The 22168-nt window shown below is 38.4% G+C and overlaps 1 protein-coding gene across 8 annotated transcripts; it reads right to left on the minus strand.

Annotated features, from left to right (window-relative positions):
* Positions 1 to 944: 944 nt before the first annotated feature.
* On the minus strand, positions 945 to 10187 carry LOC140816918 (SNF2 domain-containing protein CLASSY 1-like). Of its 8 annotated transcripts, none has more exons than XM_073176423.1 (7): positions 9738 to 10187; positions 9514 to 9557; positions 8638 to 8751; positions 8285 to 8538; positions 3405 to 4826; positions 3183 to 3338; positions 945 to 2957 (listed from the first exon to the last, which is right to left on the minus strand). In XM_073176423.1, exons 3-7 carry the CDS (start codon positions 8717 to 8719, stop codon positions 987 to 989), a joined length of 3885 nt encoding a protein of 1294 aa, XP_073032524.1. In that variant the 5' UTR covers positions 8720 to 8751; positions 9514 to 9557; positions 9738 to 10187; the 3' UTR covers positions 945 to 986. The 8 variants fall into 8 exon arrangements, with proteins under 8 accessions (XP_073032524.1, XP_073032521.1, XP_073032523.1 ...); XM_073176420.1 differs by having other exon boundaries at positions 8638 to 8754; XM_073176422.1 differs by having other exon boundaries at positions 9490 to 9557.
* Positions 10188 to 22168: the final 11981 nt, after the last annotated feature.

Raw genomic sequence — 22168 nt, forward strand, 5'->3', positions numbered from 1 at the left:
AACAGACCAGCGACGAAGTATGGGAGAAGATCAGATTTAGAGTTGCGACATGGACGACTGTCGTACCAAAGTTCCAGAATTATTCTATTTTGGATTTAATTAGAGATTGGTGTTATATTTTTTGTTGATTTTTGTGATTAGCATCGGTTGTGGTTACTCGTGGAAGGCTCATCCACGAAATCTGTAATTGATTGACTTTTATCTATTATAATATATGTCTGTTTCCTAAAAAAAAAAAAAAAGGATTGTTCATTTTGTTAACTGAACAGAATTCGTTTTTTAGGTTCGATTTTTCAGTTTAACCAATTTTTTATTTTTAAAGTTTTTATTTATAATAAAATTAATATTAATAAAAATAAATAACGAACTAGAATTTTGATTTAAAAACTAAAAAAATTATTTACAAAAAAAAAGGGCTTTCGGGTTTGGTTCAATCAACAAGCTAAAAACTAAACCGAACTAAAAACCGAAAAACTAAAAACCAAACCAAATTATGATTTGGTTTGATGAATTTTCGTTTTTGGTTCAGGCGGTTAACTGAACCGTGAACAGCTAACCCTAATCGGATCTCTTTGATGAACGACCGTTGTTCATCAACATCCACCTTTTCACCTACCGGCCGACTCAAATTCGACATACAAGTGGAGACATCGCATGTCGGAACTATATATTCAGATAACTGTAAGCTATGGTCCACTTCAGTGGGTAAATGTTAATAGTTATTAGTTATTATTTAATTATTCATTATTATTATTAGTACTACTAATATAGTTTTTTAAAATTAATTTGCATGATATATTTTGTAAGTGTAGATTTAAGACACGATGAAATTTATGAGGATGATGTTGTGGTCATGAAATAAGATCTTTTCAAATAGATTGAGATAATAGCTTATATATATATATATATATTTATATATATATTATTTGAAAATATCTCCAAAATTTTCCAATCCAAAGGGTTCGATTTAATGCATAATGATATCCTCAGTCACTAGATTTTGACATTTTCTTGAGCATGCCTTTCCCTCTAATAACATTCGAAGCTTTCTCATTCTTCATGATCCGATGAAACAAGGTAGCTCTATCTTCTTCAACGATTTCTCTCAGCAATTCGTCTTCGATTTTCGGGGCTTGCCAATGGGATGGATCCTCCACATGTTCATCACTAAATATCATATCTGAAACCCACTCCTTCCAAGTTGTCCGGCTGTGTTTTTCTTCTTCTAACGTGCCGGTCGCCAGCAGTTGGTACACGTAAACGACCTTATTCTGACCCGGTCGGAAAGCTCGAGCGATTGCTTGCTTGCTTTTCGAAGGGTTCCATTCTGAATCAAGTAAAATAACTCGAGATGCAGCTGTCAAACTGATGCCTTCAGCACAAGCTGTTATCGAGGCGAGCATGACTTTTGATGGCCCTCCTGGCTCTTCAAATTTGTCCATGACTCGACCCCGTTCGAAAAGTTCGATGTCACCTTGGAGAACTAGCACTTCTCGACCCTTACGCCACCCATAAAACCTCTCAAATATCTGTAGAAACAAGTTGATTGGGGCAATATTGTGGCAAAATATCAGCACCTTTTCGTTTCTCATAATGCATCGCGGAATGAGGTTCATGACAAATCGGACCTTCGAACCCGACTTCATATCAAACTTGTATTGCTCAAGGTTGTCCAGCTCGTCCGAGCTACAATAGTTACGAGAGCATGATGTAGTTTTTATCAACCAAGGATGGATCGCTCCGAGAGTTATTAACAACTCGAGTTCCAACGGAAATCCCTTGTAGACTGGTCTTTGATTCTGAAGTTTTACCAAGATGTCTTGTTGAAGACTGGTGGATTTCATCATCAATGTGTAGCATTGTAAGCCAGGGAGTCTATCCGAGCTTCCCCCCTCGTAAACATCTATGAATTTACTTGTCAGTTTCTTTAAAGTCTTCAAAGCTTGTGCCCTTTCTTCTCCCTTATTCGAGTCGATTTTCTTGGATATTTTATCAATCAGAAGCTTTCTTCCCCGGTTTTCGAGAGAAAACTGTGTTTGTCGCTCTTTATTTCTCTTCTCGTACTTGGGATCCAGCTCCCTCAAAACCTCGTTCACAAAAACAGGCCTAGCTAAACAAAGGGTGTTGAAATATTCACCGAAATTATTCTGAAACAGCGTACCCGAAAGCAAAACACGAAGCCTCGTATTAACCTTCATCAACCCTTTCCTAAGTCTCGATTTCGTGCTCCTTGGATTATGCCCTTCGTCAAGTATCAAGATTCCGGGACATTGCTTCAGTAATTGAGCCATATATTTCCTATGGGCGTAATGCGAATCTTCACGAGTCAAAGTTAAGAAAGATGTATAACCCATTAGTAGAATGCTCGGATGAGAAAGCCATTTCTGCATCTTTTCCAAGCAGTCGAGTACGTGGAGCACGTCTTGATTGCGAGGAAGGCCCGGAGCTAACTTCAGTCTCTGCTTCAAAACTTCCCCTTTATACGTTTGACCACCATGGATCTGATAAACCGGGATTGGTACCTTCCACTTTATTATTTCTTTATACCATGTATATAGTGTGGTTTTCGGTGCAAGGACGAGTGGCCGAGATCCCGGAAACAATTTCAGGTAGCTTACAAGAAAAGCAATGATAAGCAAAGTTTTACCGGCTCCGGGAGTGTGGGAAATTACACAACCACCCCTTTTCTTTTTCTTCTTTTCCATTCGGGATGGCACCAAAGAACCAGCAATGTTTCGCCACAGGAATTCAAATGCTTTCTTTTGGTGGAACCGTAATTTAGGTTTGAGCTCGGGTATCAAGGCCCACACGTTGTTTTCACCTTGGCCCTCAACAGAAGGAGTGATCGAGGGACCAGGAATGCAAAATTTATCTAGTTCACCATGTTCACTTATTTTACTTTCTGAATCGTCCTCTGCAGTTTGATCCTTGTTTGAATTCAAGGGTAGAGTGGATGACTGCAAGAGGAAAACAAATAGTGAGGATCTGAAACAAGTTTCGATACAAAAGCTCCTTGAGAACTAATTTCATTAAGCAGCATTTTCAAAACAGCATTTTTTTATGATTATGCTTCAATGCGAAGCCACTCATGATACACATGGTATAAAAAATCTAGTCCATGTAATATGCCATAATAAATAAGTTTGCATCAATGCGGTATGAAAAATCCGAACTTGACTTACAAATGGTGGCAAGAAATCCTTTATTTCAGTCTCCACAAACCCGCATAATCGGCAAACAGTTCCAATTTGCTCATTGAGTCGGATATCGTGTTCACAGATGTATTCACTTTTCTTACTCGACTTTTTATCTTCAGGACTAGGTTGAGCATTGGTATCCTGCAAAAAATTCACGAACATTGGCAGCAACTTACATGAATTTAAATCAAGGTTGTAAAATTATACCTCGTTATCATCAAGCAGAAACCATGACGCAAGCGCAAGTTCCATTTCCTTCCACAACATGTCAATTTCCGAGATTTCTTCTTCGTCATTTCCTACCGGTTTCTCTTCTCTTTCTACGTTATTCGGGACTTTTGTTGACTGGCACTCTTTCCACTGGTCAACCACAGGGACCTGCTCTGGTTCATTTTTAAGAGTTTCATCTATGTTAATCATGCATCTTCGGATCAACTCCCGGCATATTTGTGCACTTGCCGAACCTTTTCTAAGACCTCTCACATCATATATACTCTCTCTTACATAAACACAGTCCCTCGTTAAACTAACAGCATCACTGTTTCTCCTACTGTAATGCTTACGCGAGCCCTTCCCTCCCCCTCGACGACTACGCTCAACCTCCTTGAAGTTAAAATCAAATGTGTTCTTCTTATGTACAGATGCCGAATCAGTCATTGCAAAGTATTTTGAAACCATTTCTCCTATATTTTTCGATTGGTATTCGGGGAATTTGAAATTGGGAAAATCTTGATCATCAAAATCCGAATCGTTTTCAGCAGGTGTGCCTGAGGGCATGACGGCATGTTGATCTACGTTGTTCACGGTTCCATATTCTTTCCGAGGACGCTTCAACAATTTCATACTGCCATACATCTTCCGTTTATAAGACCTAACCCAATCTTCATCACCACCGTGCTTCTTAAATTCGTCATCGGACTGAACCGACAGTGCTAGGGGCAAGTCATCATACTCGTCATCGTCCATGGAAACATCAGACTTATGCCTCTTGCTTTCACCTAACCTAGTCACCACAAAGTCATAATCAAGATCATCAGGCCCCATATACCGATCTGGTTGTATGATTCGACGTTTCGACCTCCGTAACTCCGTTAAATCATATGAAGACAATAATTCATTTTCATGTCCATCAGACCCGTCATCAAGGACTTCTGGATCAAATTTTAAAATTACGGGGGTTAATATCTCATTGTCCACCTTGAAATTCATGACATAAGAATGACTCTGAAGATTCTTTTCATCTTTCTCCAGGTTATGTTCAGAAATCACGTAAACAACACGATTCCGTATAGATCTTATGTCAAATGCCGTTTGCTTCAGAACAGATGAAACAAGGAACCATGAAATATCAGTCAAGAATCTCCCCATAAACAGTTTAGCCCTCTGCAGTGAAAAACAGTCCTCGGTGTAGCTCCACCGAAAATAGTTAGCATCGCAGGGTTTCTGTTCGAGTTTCTGAAGAACGTAAATCTGATCAATATTCAACAACCTTGTTTCTTTACTAAGTTTTTTGTTTCCCAGAAGGATATCGGGGCCTTGGTCGATGTAGGAGCTGACATAGAACTGGCAAGTACACTCAGTATCATGAGGTTTCCTCTGGATAGACCTTATTTTTCCATCAATCCAGAGCTACAACACAATGCGAAAGGTGACTTAAATAGAGATTTTCATGAAAAATATCCCCTAGGCAACAGATATAAAACCAAAAATAGATTATATGCTTCAATATAACCTCTCAAAAATATAAGTTCGCCCAATTTTCATATATACCAACATAAAATTCAAATTTTTGTCATAACTTATAATTTGTCTATTGTTATAGTATATTCTAAAATTCTATACATTATGTTATAGAATGTAAGTAGCTCACCAAATATTAAAAAACAAGATAAATATGATTGTCACGTTATATATCCTAATGTGCCAAAATATCTACGTAAAAAGAGATCTCACTCAGAAAACAAAACAAAGTATACATTCCATTCTTCTGTACAAGCTCCAAAACAGCATTAAATACAAAACTTGAAATTGCCAGAAATAAAACCAAACATTCCACGATATTTCAAGTTCTGAATAAGCTAAGAGCATTTGAATTCTAGACTATGACATATTGTTAGAATATTTTTTACCCTAAAGTTTTGTCGAGTTGTTTTAGGAAACAAAGTACTACTTTGATGTATTTCAGATTTCCGACCGGTGAGACAAAAGTCCGACAGCTCCAAGTGCACTTATCTTTCAAGCTGCTGGACATTTAAGTTCTGACCATCATGCATTTATTTTAGGTTCGTTACTTGTTCTAAACGCCGGTCAAAAAGTGTGCAATTCAATAAAGATAAGTTATTTCCAATCGTTCTTAGAACTACCAGTTTTGTATGAAGTAACAGTAACTTACCAACTCCTGATGTGACAGAAAGTTTCTTAGTTTGTCCAGAAGTCAAACAACTTTTCAGATATAATTCAAGGTAAAGATGAAAAAGCAAACTAAAAATTAAATGACATTTCACTGCAGTGTATGATGTTGATAGAGACAAGACCAATCTATCGAGAACTAGTACAAGTATTCGTTGGAAAGCATTTCCGATCGTTGAAGACTTCAACTATCTATATATATATATATAAAAAAAAGTGTGGATAAAGGACATTGTTTTCCATTCTTGAAGTGTGTATAGAAGATTAATTTTGTCATTGCACAATTGGAAAACAATTTTATAAAAATAACTCATCTTTATACTACATTTAAATGTTTTATCCTTTAAATTTTCTCTCTACATTTTTTTTCCAATTATTTTATTGTAATTTTGTAATCATATTTTTAGTGCAATTTCTAATTATGTAATAAATTATAGTATCACAAAAAGATATCTATATACATATAAGAGTGTGGATAAATGACATTGTTTTCCAATTGTGTAATGACAAAATTAACCTTCTATACACTTCAAGAATAGAATGTAACTCCTACATTAATTTTATCAAATAACTCATCTTTATTTTATCCTTTAAATTTTCTCTCTACATTTTTTTCCAATGATTTATTGTAATTTTGTCATTATATTTTTAACGCAATTTGAAATTAAGTAATAAATTCTAGTATCACAAAAAGATATATAAAAAATTTATAACTATATGTGCAATAGTAGAATAACTAACATATTTTATGGGTTTTTTAACAAAGAATTGAAAGTAAAGAGTTTAATTTTGATTTTAAATTATAATACGATTTCAAAAAAATATGAAAAATAGTCATCTATACCGAATACATATGTTATAGGCATAATTATTTTATTAAATTGTATAACTAAAAATTACATGTATTGCTTGTAAAATCAATCATTAATCAAAACTTTGAATATGTAATTCATGAAAAGATATTTAATGAGCAATAAAAAAACTCTAAGTTATTTTCTACTGTAAAAACAATATATGATATAATTCTTTAATATTTATAATTATAATGATCATTGATTAGCATTTGTCAAAGTATCAGAATTTTTACATACGATATTTAATTTCTTTATTTAATTATTTTGAAATCAAACTAATTAATTCAATAGATACAAAAATAACATTTTTTTATGAATGTTTATTTCTTTTGTTATATTTCAAATTTTAATGGTGCAAATCATACCAATAGTGTAAAATATATATTTAATAATTATTATATGAGTTTATTTAATATTTACCATATAATCTTATTTGAATGTGCATTTCTTTACACATGTTGATTATTTATTATTTTAAAACTTATTTAACAAGAAATTAATAGTCATCAATGTTAGTCTACGAAAGATCGATATATAAAATTTATTATCCATTATATAGAATTGTAAAAATAAAAAGTAAAAAAATTCTTTAGGAGGTTAAATTAAATATTATGAGTTATATTTTACTATAAATATTACTATTTCATTTGTTTTAATATTGTTTTTATGAGTTAGTCACGGTGATTTTAAATTGATAATTATTTGTCTTTAGTATGCTTCGTTTTTGTAGATTATGATTTACACATTGATAAAATACATAATTTGATTGATTTTTAGGTTATTATGCTTTATACGTGGTGATTGAATATATAAGTTTTTTTAAATATTTATTTCAGTTCATTTTGTTTTATATATTTTGTTCATTACAATTTATAATATAACATAAAATCAAATGCTTGAATTTTAATTTGGGAAACAATTTTGAAAGTAAGTTATATAAGTTCTTATAAATCGTCTAATATGATAATAAATTAAGCCCAGATAAATAACAAAACGATTCAATTTTTTTTTTAGAAAATCAATTTTTTTTTTAACTTTTATAATATAATTGATATTACGTGCAACGCACGTGCATCATGCTAGTATATATAAATGACCTCTGAAGAGCAAAAATCAACTCTGAACAATCTGCATTCTTGTGCACTTGCATACCATCTACTTCAAAGACTTCATAGCACTCTATAGAGATCTTATCTTCAAACTACTATTTCAAGCACAAGCTTATCAGAAATTCTATCAGATCTTTCAAGTATCAATCTGTGCCACATCAACAACTTAAACCGTCAAATCTGGCTGTTGGGTTTTGAATTTGTTGTTTGGTGAACTTAGGGTTCTTAGACATACAGATTTGTAAAGTAATCACTAAGAGTTTCAGTTAGGCAGTGCTAAGTTATAAATGAAGTGGGTTGTTGCAAGAGGTTGTAAAACCAAAGTCTTTTAGTGCAAATCTTCCTATGTGGAAGAAGGAATGACATAAGAGTTTTATCTCCGAAATCCATAAAAACACTTGTGATATTTCTTTACGTACTTTATGTCCTTGTATATTTCATTTCAAGTCGTTTCTTGTTAAACCGTGAAATATTGTTCATCACTAGTCAAGCCAGACCATCTCCGCACTTCCACTTTTAGTGGTCCAGCAAGTCTAACCTCTCAAGAATATTTTTTAACAGGTTAAAAACTGCTAAGAAAGGTTCAAAGTCAATTGTTTTTAGAAAGAGATTAGTCACCCTCTCTAAACTCTGATCCGATCCAACACATATACATAAGGATAACTCTATATATAACACAAGAAAACACCTTGTCTATCGAAAAAATTGTACTTACGGGATCGACATCTCTTTTGTCATCTTCATCATTTGAGTTTCCAGGAGTCCAGATCACGCATATATCAACTCCTTGTCTTAAGAATGTTGTGCAATCGAACAAAGTCGCTTTTCTTGACTTTACACGGAGATGTGACATTGGAATGTCCTCTTCAACTACATTTCCGTTAAAAACAATATCCGTGGAGAAAGCTCCACCCCTAACTTTTAAGCGCTCCACAGGGTACCATGAATCACACCAAAATGCCTCAAAAGCTATAGAATCACAAAGACATCAATTTAAAAATAAAAAATATAAATAACGGAACAAGGAATAGATGTCAAAGGAAAAAAAAATCTACAATTGAGACATACGATTCGGATCAAATGGATGGTTGCTTTCATATATATTCTTTCTCTTCAAGATTCCTTCGTCACTAAGCGGCACAATCTCCATCACGATAGAACTGAGACTTCAGCACAATCCACCTGCTGTTTTTGGCCAGCAGAGTGACACAAGTAAATTAATTGCTTATCAACAAGATTCCTATCATAGGTATTTCAGTACGCATCCTAAAAACTTGTGACACTTTAAGTGAAAGCCGAGCATTATAGAAACGCCAGCTATCGGATCGAAAGACAATTTTACAATCGAAAAATATCAAGGTAAAATTCTATTTTACAAAATTCAGAACAAAATTTATCAGGACCTTCTGACAAAGGCACACATGGAAAAAAAGGGAAAATATCTTAAATGTTTTCTAAAATTCGTGTTTCATCCCCCCATATTTTAATCTTGCGTCCACATTGTCTATAACTATATCCAAAGTAATGTTGTTAGTTTCCTGAAAAAAGTTTAATCTTTTGTTACCAAATGACATCAAATTGTTCCTACACGACCCGCCTCACCCCCTGCCTTCGATTTTCTGGGTCCCAATTTTGCAATGTCTTAGGCATAACAAGCCATTGTTGAAACAAGATTATAGAGATAAGATTATTATTTTAACCAGAAATATGAATTCAGACCATATATATGCTGATGAACGCTGACATTAATGAGAGGCCAATTAATCATTAAACTTTCCCTTAAAAGAGAAAACAGCAGCATTTTCATCCCTCTGTTTTCTCCTCGATTTTACCTCTGAACAAACAAAAATCCCAAGCACCAACTGGGGAAAGAATCAATTACCTAAATTACTCCAAAACATAAAACAATTAAAAAATTACCAAATTCAGAGAAAATAATTACACCTTTTCAATTCCTGTGTTCAATCCCACATTTTTTTCATCCTCCCCTACAAAAGGAAAACCAAAATAATCAATAAAAAAAACCCAATGATCCCTGATCAGAAATTAAAAGATCATTAAAAACAGAAGCAATAATAATAATAAATAGAATAATGAGTCAATTAAATCGTGACTGAAAACTGAAAATCCTGGGAAGAAAACAAATTCCGGCTGTGGAGGAGGTTTACACTTATATCAAGCAGCAATAAATGAAACCCAGAACAGCTCAGCTGTAACCACAGAAATGTGAGTAAATTGGCGCAATAATAACGAGAGTGAGCCAAGCAGGCAAGCACTGACTGATGACACAAAAATAAATGATGGGGGGCGGTGAGAGAATCCAGTAACAAAGAAATAAAGAAGAAAAAGGACTGTAAAAAGTTCTTGGAGATTGTGTATCTTGTCTGGTTTACTGCATTAAAACCCGGAAAGAGATGCAGCAGGTTGTTGAAGAAAAGCTGGTTGGGAGTCGCGCCGGAAGAAGCGGAGGGTCAAGATTTCGAGATTCGATGAATCCGACGGTGGGAGTTGGTGGGTGGTGGGTCCCTGAGTTTGTGGAAACGAGCACCGCTCGCAAATGCCATGGATTCCCATGAGGTTTCTTTTTGGTTCGTAAATGGACCCTTTATTTTTTTTCCTTCTGCGTCAGTGAGAATCTATGAGAGTAAATTTTCCCATTTCACCGTACATCGTAGTAGTCTCTATTTCACTTCTTGGCTCAGCTGGCTTCTGCTGTGACAGCGTTAGGTCATGCAAATCTGCCATTTAATGCAAATGCGCCACTTTTTGTGAACGAAGGATCTCACAATTAACTGATTTCATAAAGTAGGAATTATTATTTTGTAAAATTTATATTCATAGACCACGACTTATATATAGAATCCTCATAAATAATATAAATAGGAGGAGATTAGATCAAGATCTCTCAGGTATTGAAATGAAATAGAATCGTGAATCATGAAATAACCAGTAACGGGTATTATAAATTACGAGATAGTCGATCAAATATGTGGATAATCATCGAAAGTAATGTCAATAATGTTAGAATAGATGTCTTGTAAGTTAATTATTGGTTACAAAATTTATCGACTTACTTGTAATAAAATGTCTTTATTTTAATATAATTTACATTTCATTGTCATTATATATATACACATGCAATCGACATAGATAAAATCTTTGATTAATACAAATAAATCATAATTCGATCTTGAAACTCATTTGTAAACATTATATATTCTAAATTATTTCTTAGTCGATTCAGCCACCTAAAATAAAAGAAAATTCGATTGAGCTTGAGACTCGCATCTGTGATGTTGCGGATCGTGTTTAATGGTAGGGGTATAAAGATATGCGATCATCCAGATGGATAATCATATGATGATTGTACTGAACAACCTTCCCTCGAACTTTTCAATGGGTTATCATTCATCGAGAAAAAAGTTTGTAGTTGCGATTGTACATCATTAGTCCTTACGACTCGGGACAATACCGAGGCTCTACATATTAAGATTGTGATTAGATTCGTTTACCGACTCCGTAAGGGTCACAAGGTGGGTGCAATTGCGATATGTGTAAGAGCCAGTGCATTGTTGTCGGGAATTCACCGTACACCTATGGGTGTGGATATCCTATGTGATCTAACGAAATAGTAATGCATAGGAATGCTAGTCGGTTCCACAGATCCATTTCTGGACCGGTTCCAACCAAATCCAGGTCGGATGCTGCCGGAACCGGTTCAGCGTTCCAAGATTTAACTCTTGGAACCAATTCGATCTTGGACCGGTTCGATAATTTTTAAACTGGTTCTGGCCCAGATCGGACCGATTCTAGTTTCATGTCCGACTATTATTTTTTGAATATAAAATTTATTTTTATTAATGAACATTTTTTATTTAGTATTTTGTGTTGAAAAAATAATGAATAATCATAAAAATAAAATAATTGAAATATTGATTTTACAATTGAAAATCTAAAATTCATCACGATTTATTAAAATATGTTTAAAATATTTCGGATTTCTTCGGAAATTGAGCTTTGAAATTCATCGATTGCTCCAGCGGTCCTATTTTTTTCAGGTGCAAACCAATTTTGTAGGCATGTTAGCATTGAAAGTGTTTATGGTTTTAAATTATGTAACGGACCGTATTCTTTACTACTTAAAATTTGCGGAAAAATTTAAAATTTTCTTTTAAACTAAATGAAATGCGGAAATGAAATCAAATACGGTCGTCACTACAACCTTCATCAATAAAAATATTTGAAATCGACATCACCAATAAAATTTGCTGAAAAGAAACACCGTTCCAAAAGTCTTGAAACGAAACATAACATCAGAGTATTTTAAACTTGCATAAAAAGAATCGTAAAATAACGTGGGCGGTCCTCGGGTTTAGCCTGCCGCTCAGTCCAAGCCTGCCCCTTGGTCACCACCTCATGCCTCCTCGTCAACATACTCACCTGCATCGATCAAGTCTAGTGAGTCTAAAGACTCAACACGTATAAACTGGGATAACTAGTACTACGTAATAAAATCGCATGCAACTTTAAAATAGGACATACATAACTTGAAACTTGCACTTGCATAACAAACTTGAACATACGTACATGCGTAACTAGACGTGCCATCAACATAAACTCTCATAACATACTGCATACGTAAACATACATAACATGATCATTTTGCGTAGAGGCATGTTTCAAAGCAAGTGACCCATAACATAAAAGAGCCTGATCAGACTATACCACAGTACTGGGCTGACAGGGACGTATCCACTGCCGCATACATAAGATCCCCGTTCATAATTTAACGGGCTGGTTGGTCCCCGTTCATAATTTAACGCTTTCCAACCACGATCTAACCCGTTCATAATTTAACGGGCGGATTGGTCCCCGTTCATAATTTAACGCTTTCCAATCCTAAACATACTTTGGTCACAAGACATTTAGCATACCTCAAAAACTTAATATATTTTCCTGTTGCACGTCGACATACTTACTTGGCGTTGAGGGATTCGTTGGACTTCGACTGGGGCCGTTGCTGCACATATTAACATGAATTTGCATAACTTAAACGTAGAAATCATACTTACTCTCAAATTCAATCAACACTTATGACGTTCTAACATTTCCCATGACACGACCTTGAAAATCCTTGCACTAAACCATGACGTCAAATCCCAAAAATAACTTGCAAATCTTTCCCAAACAGTGAGTACACGGACCCCTACCCCGGGTCCGTGTACAGGTCCGTCTAGGTGCGGTGCTGTGATACTCGGAAGGAAGAAGGGACACGGACCCCGTGCTTGGGTCCGTGTAGGCTCTGGATGGTATGTGTCGTGAAAAGGAATGGGCACGGACCCCGTGCTGAGGTCCGGGTGCGGGTCCGTGTCCGTGCGAGAATTATGTGACTCGAAGGAAAGGGAAGGCACGGACCCCGTGCCTGCATCCGTGTGAGGGTCCGTGTCCGTGCGCCAATTTGACACCGCGAAGAAAACAAAGGCACGGACCCCGTGTCAAGGTCCGTGTAGACCTCCGTGTACCTACGCGACTTAGAATCTCACGAAAAGTCTGAACCTGTTGTGCTTAACTCCCTCAACTCGGTGTACAACCTAATAATCAACATCACGAGCTCATCTGAGGCTACTAAACCAATGACTCGAGCCTATACAACTGTCCCAAAACAACCATACGTCACAATCAACCCAACAAAACCCGTGAACAAGACTTTTTGACACAAAACGGTTTTATACGACATTCAATCTCCCAAGCACCTAACGACAAGAAACGATGCTTCAATAAACATCCCAACATCATAAATAATATACCTATATGCAGCAACGATCATCCGTCGATCCCCAACGAAGCCTGCAACAATTAAACTTGAAGAGCACATCAATATCATAACTTTTCTGAAAACACAGTTTGAGCAGTCCCACAAAAAACGTCATAACTCACTCAATGTTCATCCAAAAATCTCGAATTTTATATCAAATCGAAGGGATCGAAAAGTTCTACAATTTCTTAGTTGAAAGTTTTCTCAAAATCCCGACGGAAAAATCGCAGTATTTAAATAGAAAGTAAACACGTGATTTTAGATCTAAAATTAATTCAAAACTGATCCGAATCGTTTTCTGCTCAAACGACGGACGTTACACATATATTTTTACGCATAAAACAACACAACACATAATATGACATGATCGATGCAGAAAGAACAGATTATACGTGCCTTTTGATATTTAAAAGTACCATACGACGACACCGAAGCGGAGATGGAGCGAGGCTTGATCCGAGACGATTGTGGCGCTAAAATTCTTTGAAGAAAATTCACAAAACTTGCTGGAATATTTCAGAGGAGGGGGCGGCTGCTATGGGGAGAAGAACCCTAGAATTCCTCTCTTAAAATATGAAAATCTGAAACGTAAGGTGAGTGTGTGTGTTTAGTGTGTGTAAAAACGTGTAAGTGTGTGTGAGTGTGTGTAACGTGTGTGTGTGTTTTAATTAGGAGAAACTCTAGCTAAATAGACTATTTAAATTACTAATAAAAAAAGTTAACACACACTAATTTGATCAAACTCTACAATTAAAATAATTATACACCAATTTTAAAAGTTTCAAACTCTTAAATCTCTAAATACATAATAATACTTTAAAATATTAAAACTTGATAACTTAAATAAATTTCCCCATCCTCGACTTAAAATGAAATACCACCTTTTAAATTTCCAAAATCGTCACCGGTCTCTTCCTCGACCCCGCCTCGAGTAATCGCCTGAAACATGAAACTCGAAAACATTTTAACGTGCATCTCATAAACGTAAATAATTTAAAATAATGCATTTAAATAAATTATGCATGACTAAAACTCAGTTAAAAATAAATAAATGATCTAATTATTAAATAAATGCATAGGTTATACGTGTACTGAATTTTGGGCACTACAGTTCCTCCCCCACTTATAAAAATTTCGTCCTCGAAATTAAGTCTTACCGAACAACTCCGGGTACCTAAGTCTCATGTCGGCCTCTGACTCCCAAGTGGCTTCCTCCACTGCTTGATTCAGCCACTGAACTTTGACCAACTTAGTCGTCTTGTTTCGAAGTCTGCGCTCCTGTCTGTCTAGGATTTGGACTGGTTTCTCCTCATAAGACAGGTCTGGAGTCAACTGTAACGGCTAATAACTCAGAACATGAGAAGGATTAGCCAAATATTTTCTCAGCATCGAGACATGGAACACATTGTGCACCCCGGCCAGATTCGGCGGAAGGGCTACACGATAAGCTAGTGTCCCAACTCTGTCCAAAACCTCGAACGGTCCAATAAACCTCGGACTCAACTTGCCTCTTTTCCCAAATCTCATCACACCCTTCATGGGTGCTATCTTGACGAAAACGTGATCACCCACTGAAAATTCGAGATCTCTCCTCCTCTTATCAGCATAACTCTTCTGACGGCTTTGGGCAGTCTTCATTCTGTCACGAATCTTGACCACCACGTCGGCAGTCTGCTGAACTATTTCTGGCCCAAGCTCTGCTCTCTCACCAACCTCATCCCAATGAACTGGTGATCTGCACTTCCTCCCATACAACGCCTCATAGGGAGCCATCCCAATAGATGATTGGAAGCTATTGTTGTATGTGAAGTCCACTAGAGGTAGTCTAGACTCCCAATTTCCTTGGAAATCAATCATGCAAGCTCTTAGCAAGTCTTCTAAAATCTGTATCACTCGCTCAGACTGGCCATCTGTCTGCGGGTGAAAAGCTGTACTAAAAAGCAACTTCGTCCCCATTGCTGCATGTAAGCTCTTCCAGAAGGACGATGTAAACCTCGGGTCCCTGTCGGACACAATAGAGACTGGGAAACCATGCAACCGGACTATCTCCCGGATATAAAGCCCCGCATACTGCGTCATGGAGAAAGTCGTCTTCACTGGCAGAAAATGCGCTGATTTGGTGAGTCGGTCCACTATGACCCAAATAGAATTCGATCCCCTGACTGACCTTGGCAATCCAACCACAAAATCCGTAGTAATGTTCTCCCACTTCCACTCAGGGATGGGGAGTGGATTAACCAATCCTGCTGGCCTCTGATGCCCAGCTTTTACTTGCTGGCAAGTGAGACATTCTGACACGAATCCGCGGACATCTCGCTTCATCCCTGGCCACCAATACAATAACTGGAGATCCTTATACATCTTGGTGCCTCCCGGGTGGATAGAATACGGAGATGTGTGTGCCTCTGTCAAAATATCCTGTCTGATCGAACCAACACTAGGCACCCACATTCTACCTCTGTATCGCACAGTCCCATCTGATACTGTATAGAGAACACTGCCATTGGCCTCATCTTTCAGTCTCCATTCCTGTAGCTGCTCATCTGATGACTGTCCTGCTCGGATACGGTCTAGCAAATCAGATTTGACTGTCAGATTAGACAGCCTAGGTGCTCTGCCCTCACGATAAATCTCTAGACCAAACTTCTGAATCTCAGATTGAAGCGGTCTCTGAACCGACAATTGTGCTATGACTGCCACTTTTCTGCTCAACGCGTCTGCCACGACGTTAGCTTTTCCCGGATGGTAGCTAATCTCGCAATCATAGTCTTTCACAAGTTCCAACCACCGTCTCTGTCTCATATTCAGCTCTTTCTGCGTGAATAAGTATTTGAGACTTTTGTGATCGGTGAAGATCTGACACTTCTCGCCGTATAAGTAATGTCTCCAAATCTTCAATGCAAAGACAACGGCGGCTAATTCCAAATCGTGAGTCGGGTAGTTCTTCTCATGCACCTTCAACTGTCTGGAAGCATAAGCTATAACTCGACCCTGTTGCATCAACACTGCTCCTAAACCGAGCTTGGATGCATCGGTGTATAACACATAATCTCCTTGCCCTGATGGCATGGCTAACACCGGTGCTGAAATGAGAGCTTGCTTCAAAGTGTCGAAGCCCTTTTGACATTCATCACTCCACACAAATTTAGCATTCTTCTTGGTTAGTGAAGTGAGTGGCACTGCTATAGACGAAAACCCCTGAATAAACTTACGGTAGTAGCCTGCTAAACCCAAAAAGCTGCGGATCTCTGATGCATTCTTCGGCTCTACCCATTCCTTGACAGCTGCCACTTTGGCTGGATCCACTTCAATCCCTCTACTAGACACTTATATGCCCCAAAAACGCGACTTTCTGCACCCAAAATTCGCACTTACTGAATTTTGCATACAACTTACGGCTCTGCAAAGTCTGCAAAACTGTCCTCAAGTGCCGGTCGTGCTCCTCATGGCTCTTCGAGTATATGAGAATATCGTCAATAAACACTATGACGAACTGATCGAGGAACGGCTGAAATACCCGGTTCATGAGATCCATGAAAATAGCTGGAGCATTGGTCAATCCAAACGGCATCATTAAGAACTCGTAATGCCCGTATCTGGTCCTGAAAGCTGTCTTGTGGACATCTGCATCCTTCACTTTCAGTTGGTGGTACCCTGATCGAAGATCTATTTTTGAGAACACGGTGGCTCCCTGCAACTGATCAAACAAGTCCTCGATCCTAGGAAGTGGGTATTTATTTTTGATCGTTACCTTGTTCAATTCTCGGTAATCGATGCACAGTCTCATGCTCTCGTCTTTATTTTTCACAAAAAGCACTGGCGCGCCCCACGGTGAAAAACTCGGGCGGATAAACTCCTTGTCTAAGAGCTCCTGAATCTGTTGCTTGAGTTCTAACATTTCCGCTGGAGCTAATCGATATGGTGCCTTAGAGATTGGCACTGTGCCTGGCATGAGATCAATAGCAAACTCCACCTCTCTCTCTGGTGGAAGACCTGAGACATCGTCTGGGAAGACGTCTGGGAATTCACTGACTACTGGCACTTCTGCTAAAGATGGAGTAGTCACATCCGATGCTGAAATAATACTCGCCAAGAAGGCCTGGCAGCCCTTGGAAATCAGTCTCCTCGCCTGCATGCACGAAATCATGCGAGGGAAGCCTCTCCATCTATCTGGCTCAAAAAGAAACTGCTCCATACCCAATGGTCTGACTAGTACTGATCTCTTCTGAAAGTCGATAAGAACTCTGTTCTTAAAGCCAGTCCATTCCCAATATGATGTCGAATTCTGGCATTGGCAATAGGATTAAATCTGCATACACTAGGTGGCCATGCAGTTCTAGATCGATATCTCTGACCACACTGGTAGCTAACAGCTCTTCCCCTGATGGGACTGTTACTGAGAAATTCACGTCTAGGCCAATGGACTTGAGGTCCAAATGATTAGCAAACGTTTCTGATATAAAGGAGTGAGTGGCTCCTGAGTCTATCAATGCGGTTGTGGATAGTCTCTTAATAAAAATGTTTCCTGAGATGCGTTAGCACAACACAAAACAAACTTATATCCCAAAATTACTAACATAAACCTTAAGCATAGAAGAGCCCAATATCTCAAGTTACTCAAAAATAATACTAGCACCCTAATAATCCCAAGCAAAAATCCACATGCAAGGCAAACTACTACGGAACTTTGGTAGGAAAGTTTACCGGTCAGTAGTGTAGTGTCTGGGTTCGCCTCCTGAGCATGCATGGCGAAAACTCTCCCTTGAGTTGGCTGCTTCCACTGCGGGAACTCCTTCAGCATGTGATCCGTAGCTCCACACTTGAAGCACTTGCCTGATCCATACAAGCACTGCCCCGGGTGCTGACGGTTGCATTTAGGACACACGGGGAAGGCAACGGGCTTCTGTGGCGCCCCTTGCTGCTGAACTGGACCCTTGCCCTTTGATGGTCCATGATAAGGCTTCTTCGCTGGCGGACCCTGGTACTGCTTCTTAAATTGGGGCCTCTGATGTTGCTGCTGTTGCGGTGGAGCCTGGTAGGGCCTCTTGCCCTGTCTGTCGGCCTCAATATCTCGCTGGTCTTGTTCCGCCGCCAAAGCCCTAGATACGGCGACTGCATAAGAAGTGGGACCAGCTACTCGGACGTCGCGGCGCAAGATCGGCCGCAAACCATTCAGGAAATGTCTCAATTTTGCATGTACATCATTCGCAATAAGGGGCACGAAGTGACACCCCCTCTCAAATTTCCTCACAAACTCGGCCACGCTACTGTCTCCCTGTCGCAGCGTCATAAACTCGTTGGTGAGTCTGGTTCGTACTTCCTCAGTGAAGTACTTGGAGTAAAAGACTTCCTTGAAACCATTCCATGGCAGTACTTGCAGATTAACCGCCACGGACGCGCTCTCCAACCATAACTTGGCGTCTCCAGTCAATAAGAAGATGGCACAACGGACCCTATCAGCATCTGCCAGCTCCATAAAGTCGAAAATTACTTCGATGGACTTGATCCATCCCTCAGCGACCATCGGGTCAGTAGTACCCGAAAACTCCTTCGGACTCATCCTCCGAAACCTCTCATATACTGCCTCTGGTTGGGGCCTCGCCCCTGCACCTACTGCTGCAACCTGGTTCCCCGCAAACTGTGCGAAGAACTGCGTCATACCCGCAAGCATCTGTGCCTGCATATCTGGTGGTGGAGGTGGTGGAGGATTGGCCCTCTCCTCATCTCGATGCTCTCTGTTCTCATCCCTTGTTTCACGGTCAATCACCCGTCTAGGAGGCATGCTGTTCCAATGAATTACCTAACACGTAAACCCAACATGCATATACATATATCAATATTTTATGATGTACGTAAATCAACTTAAAACATGTTCATGCTGAAATCATAACTTGATGCGTACTACATAACAGAAAGCAAAACTTTAAACTTACAGACTTGAGGTGTGACTTCGTGAGCTTCTTGCGACTGGCAGTAGGCAAAACCCTTTACAAGAACACCGCTCTGATACCAACTGTAACGAACCGTATTCTTTACTACTTAAAATTTGCGGAAAAATTTAAAATTTTCTTTTAAACTAAATGAAATGCGGAAATGAAATCAAATACGGTCGTCACTACATCCTTCATCAATAAAAATATTTGAAATCGACATCACCAATAAAATTTGCTGAAAAGAAACACCGTTCCAAAAATCTTGAAACGAAACATAACATCAGAGTATTTTAAACTTGCATAAAAAGAATCGTAAAATAACGTGGGCGGTCCTCGGGTTTAGCCTGCCGCTCAGTCCAAGCCTGCCCCTTGGTCACCACCTCCTGCCTCCTCGTCAACATACTCACCTGCATCGATCAAGTCTAGTGAGTCTAAAGACTCAACACGTATAAACTGGGATAACTAGTACTACGTAATAAAATCGCATGCAACTTTAAAATAGGACATACATAACTTGAAACTTGCACTTGCATAACAAACTTGAACATACGTACATGCGTAACTAGACGTGCCATCAACATAAAATCTCATAACATACTGCATACGTAAACATACATAACATGATCATTTTGCGTAGAGGCATGTTTCAAAACAAGTGACCCATAACATAAAAGAGCCTGATCAGACTATACCACAGAACTGGGCGGACAGGGACGTATCCACTGCCGCATACATAAGATCCCCGTTCATAATTTAACGAGCTGGTTGGTCCCCGTTCATAATTTAACGCTTTCCAACCACGATCTAACCCGTTCATAATTTAACGGGCGGATTGGTCCCCTTCATAATTTAACGCTTTCCAATCCTAAACATACTTTGGTCACAAGACATTTAGCATATCTCAAAAACTTAATATATTTTCCTGTTGCACGTCGACATACTTACTTGGCGTTGAGGGATTCGTTGGACTTCGACTGGGGCCGTTGCTGCACATACTAACATGAATTTGCATAACTTAAACGTAGAAATCATACTTACTCTCAAGTTCAATCAACACTTAGGACGTTCTAACATTTCCCATGACACGACCTTGAAAATCCTTGCACTAAACCATGACGTCAAATCCCAAAAATAACTTGCAAATCTTTCCCAAACAGTGAGTACACGGACCCCTACCCCGGGTCCGTGTACAGGTCCGTCTAGGTGCGGTGCTGTGATACTCGGAAGGAAGAAGGGACACGGACCCCGTGCTTGGGTCCGTGTAGGCTCTGGATGGTATGTGTCGTGAAAAGGAATGGGCACGGACCCCGTGCTGAGGTCCGGGTGCGGGTGCGTGTCCGTGCGGGAATTATGTGACTCGAAGGAAAGGGAAGGCACGTACCCCGTGCCTGCATCCGTGTGAGGGTCCGTGTCCGTGCGCCAATTTGACACCGCGAAGAAAACAAAGGCACGGACCCCGTGTCAAGGTCCGTGTAGACCTCCGTGTACCTACGCGACTTAGAATCTCACGAAAAGTCTGAACCTGTTGTGCTTAACTCCCTCAACTCGGTGTACAACCTAATAATCAACATCACGAGCTCATCTGAGGCTACTAAACCAATGACTCGAGCCTATACAACTGTCCCAAAACAACCATACGTCACAATCAACCCAACAAAACCCGTGAACAAGACTTTTTGACACAAAACGGTTTTATACGACATTCAATCTCCCAAGCACCTAACGACAAGAAACGATGCTTCAATAAACATCCCAACATCATAAATAATATACCTATACGCAGCAACGATCACCCGTCGATCCCCAACGAAGCCTGCAACAATTAAACTTGAAGAGCACATCAATATCATAACTTTTCTGAAAACGCAGTTTGAGCAGTCCCACAAAAAACGTCATAACTCACTCAATGTTCATCCAAAAATCTCGAATTTTATATCAAATCGAAGGGATCGAAAAGTTCTACAATTTCTTAGTTGAAAGTCTTCTCAAAATCCCGACGGAAAAATCGCAGTATTTAAATAGAAAGTAAACACGTGATTTTAGATCTAAAATTAATTCAAAACTGATCCGAATCGTTTTCTGCTCAAACGACGGACGTTACACATATATTTTTACGCATAAAACAACACAACACATAATATGACATGATCGATGCAGAAAGAACAGATTATACGTGCCTTTTGATATTTAAAAGTACCGTACGACGACACCGAAGCGGAGATGGAGCGAGGCTTGATCCGGGACGATTGTGGCGCTAAAATTCTTTGAAGAAAATTCACAAAACTTGCTGGAATATTTCAGAGGAGGGGGCGGCTGCTATGGGGAGAAGAACCCTAGAATTCCTCTCTTAAAATATGAAAATCTGAAACGTAAGGTGAGTGTGTGTGTTTAGTGTGTGTAAAAACGTGTAAGTGTGTGTGAGTGTGTGTAACGTGTGTGTGTGTTTTAATTAGGAGAAACTCTAGCTAAATAGACTATTTAAATTACTAATAAAAAAAGTTAACACACACTAATTTGATCAAACTCTACAATTAAAATAATTACACACCAATTTTAAAAGTTTCAAACTCTTAAATATCTAAATACATAATAATACTTTAAAATATTAAAACTTGATAACTTAAATAAATTTCCCCATCCTCGACTTAAAATGAAATACCACCTTTTAAATTTCCAAAATCGTCACCGGTCTCTTCCTCGACCCCGCCTCGAGTAATCACCTGAAACATGAAACTCGAAAACATTTTAACGTGCATCTCATAAACGTAAATAATTTAAAATAATGTATTTAAATAAATTATGCATGACTAAAACTCAGTTAAAAATAAATAAATGATCTAATAATTAAATA

Source organism: Primulina eburnea, chromosome 16 (genome assembly GCF_022965805.1).
Source record: "Primulina eburnea isolate SZY01 chromosome 16, ASM2296580v1, whole genome shotgun sequence".
Taxonomy (NCBI): Eukaryota; Viridiplantae; Streptophyta; class Magnoliopsida; order Lamiales; family Gesneriaceae; genus Primulina; species Primulina eburnea.

What these genes read in the sequence shown, in the direction of transcription:
- LOC140816918 (XM_073176423.1), bottom strand. Translation starts at nt 8,719, where the DNA reads ATGGAGATTGTGCCGCTTAGTGACGAAGGAATCTTGAAGAGAAAGAAT. An exon ending in ACAAAAGAGATGTCGATCCC is followed by an intron (nt 4,827 to 8,284) that starts GTAAGTACAATT and finishes ATTGTGTTGTAG; the next exon opens with CTCTGGATTGATGGAAAAAT. An exon ending in AGGATTTCTTGCCACCATTT is followed by an intron (nt 2,958 to 3,182) that starts GTAAGTCAAGTT and finishes TTCCTCTTGCAG; the next exon opens with TCATCCACTCTACCCTTGAA.